This window comes from Alosa pseudoharengus, unplaced genomic scaffold (genome assembly GCF_046254945.1).
Source record: "Alosa pseudoharengus isolate Yale_2024_CS ecotype anadromous, Long Island Sound unplaced genomic scaffold, YU_APseudo_1.1 YU_APseudo_1.1_scf_21, whole genome shotgun sequence".
NCBI lineage: Eukaryota > Metazoa > Chordata > Actinopteri > Clupeiformes > Clupeidae > Alosa > Alosa pseudoharengus.
Genome location: NW_027468674.1, coordinates 23,935,423 through 23,946,441, shown reverse-complemented (window position 1 = coordinate 23,946,441; position 11,019 = coordinate 23,935,423). Strand labels below are relative to the sequence as shown.

The window sequence follows — 11,019 nt, the reverse complement described above, 5'->3', positions numbered from 1 at the left end:
CACAGAGTATCATTTTTTTAATAAATGCATGGACATCACTTCAATTTTGGCGATAGAATTCAAGTTTTTTGTTCTTTATATTTGTTTTGATTTGTTTTTTTATAAAAAGAATCACACATAACTGAGACTAAATTTTTCCCTATTGAACAACTCGCAAAAGGTAACTTAAATAGTACAATACAAAAATAGATGGGCTTATCAGAATTTGCTCATCGCAAATAACAGTGGCACTGTAGGTTTCTGTAGAAAACACAAACATACAAACACATACTGTATACAATAAAACAAAAACAAACAAACATAAAAATGACAATGGGTCCTGGCTTTGCATTTGTGTATAAAAATGACACGTACATTCACTGGCACTCGGTATTGTCTGAAGGCACTGTTTAAATCACGTAGAAAGAGGGAGAGGGTGAGAGAGGTCACCATGTTATAAAACCAGTCCAGCATCTTTTGCCATGCCATAGAAGATTCCTCTCTGGGAAATAAGGTTCGTCGGTGTGTCAAATTCTGCTATCTGTCCCTTGTCCAATACCAGAACTCTGCAAACAAGAAAGAGAGGCATCATAAAAGGGAAACAAAACCAAATCACCCAAATTCACACATTGATGTTAGATCCCAAAGCCAACCACCGTGTATTAATTCACAATTAAATACACTATGGAAAGCACTATTATAGTCCTGAACTAAATAATAACTTTTACAATACAATAATTTTTTATTGTATCAACCCAGCAACATGAATCTCTACAATGACATGTAACCTATTTTCACACAGAATCAGACCTGACTATGACCCTATGTTCATGGATGTGTATGATTCTGCTGGATTTGGAGTTGCAGGTCAAGCTGATACCTGTTGTAGTCCATGATGGTGTTGAGCCTGTGTGCGATGGTGAACACTGTGCAGTCTTCAAACTGTGTTCGGATGGTGGACTGGATGAGGTCGTCTGTTTCCAAGTCGATGGCGGCAGTCGCCTCATCCAGGATGAGGATCCTCGTCTTCCTTAGTAGTGCTCGGGCCAAGCACACCAGCTGCCTCTGGCCAACACTACAGACGCACACACACACACACACACACAGACACACACACACACACACACACACACACACACACACACACACACACACACACACACACACACACACACACACACACACACACACACACACACACACACAGATTCAGCCACACAGGACTATTCTACTACTCCAAATGAACATTGAAATATGATAGAATAAAAAAAGTACATCTAATAATTTTTTAGCCATTTTTAACGGAAAGGTTATAAATAGCTTTCTCAATTTTCAATTCTGCTGCCGATAGCAAAGGATTATGAATCAATCAACATGGCAAAGTCAATGCAGATTATTACTGTCAAAAATCGAGACTGTCGAGACATTTCGATAATCCCTCATTTTCTTGTCTTTGGTGCATGTCACGGCTTGGTGGTGGTGAAAGTACCTTAGGTTCTCTCCTCCTTCAGAGCATTCCAGGTCAAGTTTGGATGACTGGTTACTGACAAACTTCTTCAGGTGGGACAGCTCCAGTGATTTCCAGAGGTCATCGTCGCTGTACTTCTCGAAGGGGTCAAGGTTCATCCGCAGCGTCCCTGAGAACAGCACAGGCTCCTGTGGACCACAGGGGACATGATTAGAACAGAGTGTGTCCCCCACAAAACACACACAGGCTTTCTTAGGAAATGTTGGAGTTGACTTCAACTATTGTGTTTTAAGACACGATCAAGAGTTGCATTATGGGGAATACATGTAGAGACACCAGAAGAGGAAGAATGACACAGTGAGCCTGGCGAGTTGGGAAAGAGCATGTCGAACATGGATGGAAGATTCCAAGTTATTACACAATTTCTGAACATGAAGTTTGTCTGAACACGGAGGTCGTAAACCAATGGCTTCCTCTACAACAATAATCAAAGAGACTGTTGTCTATACAAATAGTCTGCTGTACAACAGTAATGTTTCATATCTGTCTGTAGTTGACTGAAGAAAATAAATTTCGACAAGGCAATCAAGGTCACATACTAAAATAAGAGCACACCATTTCACAAATCACACTTTAAACCATATTTTACAATCTGGCAGGCAAACTTATAACCAATTAGTTACGGTTGCTTTATGCAGGGAAAGAGCATTAATTAGCCTCTGGAGATGTTACAAGCTTGTTTTGTTAGCCTAGGGGTAGCACAGGGCCCTTTTAAAATGCAGCACAGGTAAGTAACTACAATGCTACACATTATGGCACCACTCAATAGGAATGTTTTATGCCAACACAAGGGGGGAAAAAATCCAAATGTTATACTATTATGAAATAATAAACTCTGAAATTTGGCCAAGAAATTTATAGTGGAATGTCGGTATTAACAAGACACATAAAGAACAGAAACAAGCAGGGGGAGATGGAAAGGTGGAGCCAGTGAGGATGCTGGGGGGCCCTGCTGGGGGGTCGGACGGACCTGAGGAATGATGGTGAGTTTGGAGCGGAGGTCGTGAAGGCCGATCTCGGCGATCTTGACGTCGTCGATGGTGATGTCGCCTGATGCAGCCTCCAGTAGGCGGAACAGGCAGAGTGTCATGGAGGACTTGCCAGCACCAGTCCTACCCACAATGCCAATCTGTGAGGAGGGAAAGACAGAACGATAAAAACAGAATGGAAAAAAAATTGTATGAAATGGGAAATTGGTAAGAATTCCTTCAGTGACAATTGGGGACTGAATTGTATACAGAGCCTGGAAAACGATCTTACACATACAGACCCTTCAATGTTCACTAATGCATACAAATAAGCACAGCCAAGGGTAAAGACAACTGAAAAAATCTCCATTTTAGATATTATGAATTATGAATAATTCATGTATTATGTAAAAGAGCAGATATGCTTTGCTGAGAGATTATAAATTGTTGGCTTCATCCAGCAAAATGTGAATTTCAGACTGACTGATCCTTAGGACTGTGCATCACCAGCACCTATATCAGGATACATTAGTCATTTTAAGTATCAAAATAGTAATTTCTTACTTCAAATTGATGTACATTTTGTATTACCGGTATGTTTTACAGCAAAAATAAAAAAGGCACATTTAATATGACTATATTCCTCATAATAGAATTGTATTGCTACTGCAGTCTACTGACACTGAGTTGGTACTGGATTAATATAAACAGTCTACAGCACATTGTCTGGGGTTGACTCTCTGTTTTACCTAAACTGTTTCATTTCAGTTGAACCACCACAATACAGCGATTACATACACACAGTTCCTGCTTTTTGCCTTTTAGGTGTCTGTCATCTTCAGTTACACAAATACAATGATGTATTGGCACGTATTGCAGAATCACTGTGTAATTTTGTCATCATTATCAAGGGAAATGTATAATTTTAGCATTGTATTATGAGATACTTTATGATTCTCACCCATAATCGTGAAAAAAATTGTATTGCAATCCAACAATAGTCATGGGGCAGGTCTACTAGACTGACTAAAACAAATATAATTGTGTTTCTTGTTCATTAATCAGTAAACTAATAAATTAATTTAAATATTATGTAGCTTGTTTTCTAAAATCAGCTATATGCACTATAACTGTACTGTGCAACACTTTAAAAACATGAATTGGTCCAAGAGGACTACAGTGCTCAGAGCGAGAGTGAGAGTCTTCTTTTATGGGACGCACCTTCTCTCCGCCCTTGACTTGGAGCGAGAGGTTCTTCAGCACCAGATCCAGCCCCTCACGATACCTCACACTATAGTCCCGGAACTCCACATTCCCCTGTGGAGGCCAGTTTGAGGGGGGCTTCTTATCCTCGATCTCCCAGGGAGCCTAGACATGCAAACACACACACACACACACACACACACACACACACACACACACACACACACACACACAAAAGCCAAACAAAAATAGGGAATAGGTCATACAAATGTTTTCCCACAATTAAGCTCTGCAACCATGAACTAGTCATAGACAAATGGAGGCACACACAATAATGTAAAGGGTCAATGTCTGTTCACTCATCTTTAACCTGATAGAGAGAGGAAGAGAGAGGGAGAGAGAGAATAGAGAAATTCAGAGACAGAGAGAATAAACGTGAGAATAGAGAGAGAGACAGACAGAGACAGAGAGAATAAAGAGAGATACTGTAGAGAGAGGGAGAGAGAGGAAGAGAGAATAGAGAGAGTCAGAGACAGAGAGAATAAAACAAGAGAGAGAATAGAGAGAGACAGACAGAGACAGAGAGAATAAAGAGAGATACTGTAGATAGAGAGAGAGAGAGAGAGAGAGAGAGAGAGAGAGAGAGAGAGAGAGGGAGAGAGAGAGGTTTGTCTGTCCGACTTACCTCAGTCTGTGTCTCGGAGTATTCCTTCACTCGCTCCACTGCCACTATGTTACTCTCCAGGTCAGACGTCATCCTCACCATCCAGTTCAATGACATAGTGACCTGTTCCACAGACACATTACAGATGCATTATATTTCCGTACAGCCATATATGATGGGGGCTTACTGACTCATTTAAAAGTAAACAATCATCAATAATTATTATACATCATACACAGTTGACTGGACAGGATGTGAGGGCATGGAGGATGGCTTACGATTATTATGATGTATTTTTATTAAGATTCAAATTTTATTGGGGATTTGTGTACCAGTTTTTTACAATCATTGGCTAATACACGGCAGCCAAAAACAAATAAACTCTAAACTGAATGCAGACACAACAACATGACTTGCTGTGTGTGAAGCATCCAGTGTTGCGAACACCTTGTATTAACTTGTCAAACAAGTCTACAAACTGAACTGAAACACTTCTGGCTTGTGCTCAGAGAGCAGCACCTGCCGGCTTCATGGAGTAAGTTCCCCTCTAGAGCAAACAGACTTTAAGCTTCAGGTCAAATGACTAGCTGAAGATACATGGTAGGTACACAGAAGCAAACAGTATTTTCATTTTTTATGTGTTTGCTTATCTAATTTTTTTGTTTTGGTTTATTTATTTGACACGGGTGTTGACTGGGTACATGCAAAAAGTATGTATGTATGTATGTACAGTATGTATGTATGTATACAGTGTATATGTATGTATGTATGTATGTATGTATGTATGTATGTATGTATGTACAGTATGTATGCATGCATGGATGGATGTACAGATGGATGTATTTATTTATTTATTTTATTAAGTTATTTTCTTTGTTTGTTTATTTATTTATTTATTTATTTATTTGGTCATGAGAGCAGGGTTGATTGACAGGCATTGTGCGGACTCACCTGGAGCGCGTAGGACACGGAGAGGCCCACCAAGCTGTCGGTGAGATGGTCCTTCCCCAGAACGGCGAAAAGGGCGGCGAACAACACGATGCAGTTGCCGATGAACTCGATGCGTACGCCCAGCCACCTGTCCACCCACCACAAGCCAACATCAGGATCATCAGCAACCACACAGACAACAGGAGCGGTCAGGCCAAAGTTGGGGGCTGACTCATACCCAAACCCTCGCTAAACGCTGCCCACGCTGTGGGTAAGATGAGTTTTAGAGGTCGCGCAGGGAGCGGAGCTGTACAAGGGCCTGCGTGGGCACCAAAGCACAAAAAAACCTGCCCATGTTGATGCCCATGCTGATGGCAGAGAACGTAACCACCCACTCACCCTGACTGACAAACCTGTCTGACTTAATATGTTTGTGAAGGTGTACTGTTGTGTGCTGCCTGTATTAGCCAAATCCAATTGGGCCCTGTGGCATAATTATGAGTCCACACACAAACACAATTTGGGCAAATTATAGGCAGGAGGCATTTAAACTGCAGTTTGTTATTGAGTGTGCATGCACTTGCAATGGCCAAAAACTTTACTTGTCCACTCATTGGTTTATTTTTCCACTCATTGCATTGGTTTCTTTGAATATCTCTGAGCATTCTCAGACAAAGAAAACAGTCATCAAATTATGATTAATTCCACCGCTATTAAAGTTATTAAATTTTTGGAAATGTATTTCAAGGCATTCAAGAAAAATTAAGAGGCTTTGAGAATTGTCAGCCAAAAGACTGTTTCACACAGTCATCAAATTACAAATAATTCCATGGTTGTTACAATTCCTAGTAATTTCAGGACTGACCTACAAAGACAGTTTTTCCTGATATTCATGTTAGGGGAGGGACTGAGACCCACTGCGTGAGTGCGTCCACACCTACCTGTTGGCCACGATACCCGGGTAGTAACTCTTTTGGTTCTCATCCACTTTGGAGTCACTCAGGAGCACGAAGGCGGTGCTTCGCCCGTACGCCCTGATCACGCTAGTACCCGTGATGGTCTCGGAAAAGTGGGAGTATATGGGCGACCTACTGACCGACTCCAGCCGTTTAAGCTGCCGCGACGTGGCAACGTAAAATCTCTATGGAGGAGATTAGGTTGGGGATGGAGGGGGGGATGAGGAGAGGGAGAGGGGAGAAGGAGAGGGAGGGATATGAAGAAAGAGACATACATTGTGTAAGATCTGCACGTACAGCTGGAAATGTTGGTCAGCAACAGCTACGCTGCCGACACATCAAAGGCAAAAAGGGGAAGACTGAGGGAAACCATTTTCAGAGTAATTATGAAGTCTAAAATTTGAGGAAATTTGAAATCTGTCGAAAGTGTCAATGCATAAAATAAGATCCAATTTCATCAATGTTTAACTGATGAGGATGGTTTCCCAAAGTCCTTCTTCAATCATACAATTCATCAGAAATGCTACAGCAGATTCATTACATGGATACATAAATACTAAATATTTTGTAATAGGAGAACATATAAATGATAAATTACCATAGAATTGCTATATAATTACCATTGATTACTTAATATTGCACTTTTACAGTACTAGTACTGTAGCTGGCAATTTACACAGAAAATTAAAATTCAAAACATTTCCTTTGCCCTTGTTGCACTGAAGAAACTGTTAACTTTAAAGAGTTATGGCCATGTTAAAAGGAAAACAGCCAGCCCAGCAGAAAACATGCAAAAAGCATTTGAAAGCAACAACAGAAATATTTGAAAGAAAAGAAGAGGCACAGTAGCTTACCAACATGCAAGAGTATCAAACAGACAAAAGCAAGAATGTGACAAAAACAAGTTGAGGTAGGAGGTAGTAAGCTTAGTATTCCATCAAATGAAGCTGAACTAAGATTCGGTGACCTACTTCCTTAAGATCGAGATGTTTAGAAGATGTATAGAACTCAGTATCAGATCAGTATAGAACTACTGATGCAAAAACGAAAATCACTACACAAGCAGTAGCAAGGCTAAAAAAAAAAACCCACAACCCTGTTTTCAGCTAATGTTTTGCCAGTCAGAGTGGAGTACAGCAGACCTACATGCACCAAGCCACTGTAAATCACCAGCGGTTTTGTTTCAAAGGACTCATGGCCTTCTATTTGATCATGGTTATGGTTAGTTAAGCATATGATATGTGTATGGTTTTTGTCCATGTGTTCCCATGGAATCTCCACGACGACAGTCATGGGGCTATACGTTGGGTTAAATATACAATTTTGTTCGAAGTCTATACATTGGCAGCTGATTCAGAGAGAAGAGAAGATTCTCAATCTGATCATTGCCATCATTGCTAGTTAATGATGACGGTTAAGCAGCCAGTTAAGAGAGGGCTCCTAGCGAGTTAAGCTTCTGCCTGATATAGATGGTAGGCATTAGTGAGTTTAGTAGACACATTTGCAATCAAATGTTAACCTAATCTAGGCAAGATGCAGAGAGCCATTTAGAGATACATTCAACCCGTACATCAAAATACTGGTCTGTGACAACAGAGAACAAAGTCTACTACAACTACTACGACACACTGTTCTTTCAACCAGACAGTCAGGCATAGCAATGTCTATGACAAACTCAAAGAAATCAATTAAAATATGAAAACATATGCACCTCTCTCATCCATAGAAAGAAATATGACTTCAATTGGTATGGAAAGTTATGGAGAAGCCAGTAACAGTTATCCTGCAAGTGCAGCTTCCAACTCTGACCACCAGGGGTGATTGATCTACATAACACTCAATAAGACACCAAACACAGTGTGGTGCTCAGATGGAGGTCTGGTAAAAGAACAGCAGTTTTTCACACAGCTGAGTCAGGGTTCACTCATTGCTGTTGAACCACGACTCTCTAGCCACTCAAACAAAAGAAAAGAAAAGAAAAGAAAGAAAATAGCAAAAGATTATCTACTACCAAATCACATGCTACAACTGTGGCAAAAAGACTTCATACAAAAAAGTTCCATCATAAAATAAGACAAAACTACACAATGATAACACATATGATGTACTATAGCATGCTTGTCAGATATTAACAAAACAAAAACAACAACAAAAATAAATAAAAACACGAGTTAGCAGACGGTAAATTCCTATTTACCTGGACCCACCAATAGAACAGCATTAACGGCACTATAACTATGAAGATCAGAGGGGTGAGGGCAGAACATATGAGCAGCACATCTAGAGTGTACCAGAAAGTGCGCATCCAAATATCAATATTGTCTGGGATGAGCGTGTCTATTGTGTCCACGTCTTTGCTGAAGCGGTTCAGGAGCCGCCCAGTGGGAGTGCGCTCGAAAAAGGCCTGAGGCGCACGCAGCACGCCCTGGAGCATGTGCTGATGGGTGTCGCGCGACGCCTTCAGCATGCTGTAGGCTCGGCACAGTAAAGAGGTGCCAATAATCAGCAAACCTGTTTGTGGAGGGGGGGGGGGGGGGGGGCAAAAGGAGAAGGGAAAGGAGGGGAGGGGGGATTGGGGGGGACAAATGATGAAGGATGGATTAATTGTTTTTGTCTCGATTTTTTTGCTCAGTTGAATTGTTTTTTTTTTTTTGTTGCTTTTTTTGAAGAAAAAAAAAAGGTTTATTTTAGCAACGGTCTCTTGGCCTGCATCTCCAGAGCTGTAGGTCGAGACAGGTCAGAGGGTAACTGAGTGGGTGGGGATGGGGTTGGGTGGGGTTGGGTGTGGTAATAGAGTGGTGGCATAGGTCTGCTGAATCTGCTTAAGATAAAACTCACTGTTAAAACTGAAAAAAAAAGTGAAAAGCAAGACTGATTTCTTTCTTATGCCAAGCTTGTCTCATGACCTGCCCCTAATACTGCATTTCTTCCTTCATTTGTGAACCCGCAATGTAGTCTGCAACACTGGAAATAAGAATATGTGGTAAAAAAGGCACTTCTACACAAGTAAGAACACTTCAAACATCTACTTGCAATTCTACCTAATAGTGACTAGGGGGAGCCTGTGCGCCATTCTATGAAAAGGAAGGAAGAAATGGAGTCATCACATACTCCAAATAGAGGCCACAAATGTGGCTGCTGTTGCTTCACATTTCACCACACTGCCATTAAAACTACGCAGCCTTTGTATACCTTATTACATCCTGATCCTCAGAGAGTGTGTTTGTTTTGAATGTGTACGCACGTCTGTATTTGTGTCCAAATGCAAGCACATGAGAGAGGGTGTGTGTGTGTGTGTGTGTGTGTGTGTGTGTGTGTGTGTGTGTGTGTGTGTGCTGGTGTGCTGGTGTGTGTGTGTGTGTGCTGGTGTGTGTGCTGGTGTGTGTGTGTGTGTGTGTGTGTGTGCTGGTGTGTATACAGAGCAAAGGGGAAGAAAGAGCAAACAGGGTTGCAGCAGGCAGGAAGTAGGCAGGTTGCTGAGTTGATAAAAACGTGCGACTGCGTAGAGAGATGCCATTAGATAAATGCTCCAACAACAGAAAAATGACATGACAGAGAGAGAGGGGGTGGGGGGTGGGTAGAGCCACTGGTCAGGAGTATGACATATTTGAGGAAGACTCCTGCCATGACGAAGCTGCACAGCTGCAATAGAGAGGAAGCTCAGGGGACCTATTAGAAACCTCCAGCTTTTAGGCAGCTCTCCAACTGCGAAAAAGATAACAGTCAAAGAGGAAAGACCCAACACAACACAAAACCAGTGGAGTTCCTGGTTCTCCCTCCTGGTGCTGCTGCTGCTGCTGTTGTTGTTGTTGTTGTTGTTGTTGGTTTTGTTTACCTGCACAAAGAAGTAAATGAGAGCCAGGGGGATGATGACCACGGCAAAGATGGGCGTACTGAAAATAATGACAATCATGACAGAGGTCGAGTTGAAGAAGGTGCCCAGGAACATGAGTATGGTGGAGGGCAGCGCTTCGTCGATCACGTAGATGTCCTTGGAGAAACGGTTGATGATGCGGCCCAGCGGCGTGGTGTCGTAGAAGGCCTGCGGCGTGTGGAACTTGTTCTCCAGCAGCATCGCGTGCAGCTTGCGCGCCGCCTTGATTTTGCCCAACGACAGGATGAGCGTGGAGAGCATGACCAGGAAGCCTGTGAGTGTGTGTGTGTGTGTGTGTGTGTGTGTGTGTGATGGAGGGAGGAAGAGAGAGAGGGAGGGAAGAAGGGAAGAGGAGGAAGAGAGGAGGTGAGGACGGTAACTACTAAGGCCCATCGCGGGAGAGAGTTTGGGAGGGTCCATTCAAGGAGAGGGGAAGAGGGGGAACCCCGACACATGCAGGCTCTACAGCTGGAGGTGAATTAGGGGTCGTACCATGATCGCAGTGTAAACAAACACACAGCAGGCATTGGCAATTCAGTTTGGGCACAGCCACATCATTATCCAGCTGAACTCAAACACCAGCTCACACATCACAAATGCATTACGTCGTCACAACAGGAAATCTATCTGTGCGGAGACCATCAATAACACATACATGTTCAGGCATGTTATCAGCAGATCCTAGCTGTGCACATAAATAAGTTCAGAGGCCACGCTTACTGTGCATGCTGTGCATGCTAGTGCAGTGCTGCTTGTCTGACCCTGTAAGTGATCCTTGTGAAACCCACATGTCCCAACTACTTCAGGCTCAAAGTTCATCATTAGTGTCAGCAGTCTCTCAAGCATGATTCGAGTGAAGCTGGGACTTTTGTGTTAACACCACAGATGTGTCAGATATGTATTATCTATTATGTATC

General features: G+C 42.2%; 1 protein-coding gene across 4 annotated transcripts in view; it reads right to left on the bottom strand.

Moving 5' to 3' along the window:
- abcc3 (ATP-binding cassette, sub-family C (CFTR/MRP), member 3) overlaps positions 1-11,019 on the bottom strand; it is a 51,582-nt gene continuing 40,563 nt past the window's right edge. The window contains exons 23-31 of one of the 4 annotated variants that reach the window (XM_076298231.1): positions 10,064-10,374; positions 6,214-6,413; positions 5,294-5,420; positions 4,364-4,465; positions 3,697-3,843; positions 2,478-2,636; positions 1,469-1,635; positions 860-1,054; positions 1-545 (exon numbers count right to left, since the gene is read on the bottom strand). In XM_076298231.1, the coding sequence (XP_076154346.1) occupies positions 434-545; positions 860-1,054; positions 1,469-1,635; positions 2,478-2,636; positions 3,697-3,843; positions 4,364-4,465; positions 5,294-5,420; positions 6,214-6,413; positions 10,064-10,374 (1,520 nt within the window). In that variant the 3' untranslated portion in view covers positions 1-433. Of the gene's footprint in view, positions 546-859; positions 1,055-1,468; positions 1,636-2,477; positions 2,637-3,696; positions 3,844-4,363; positions 4,466-5,293; positions 5,421-6,213; positions 6,414-7,939; positions 8,358-8,425; positions 8,740-10,063; positions 10,375-11,019 lie in introns of those variants that run through there. The other 3 variants (XM_076298230.1, XM_076298233.1, XM_076298232.1) reach the window with 3 other exon arrangements.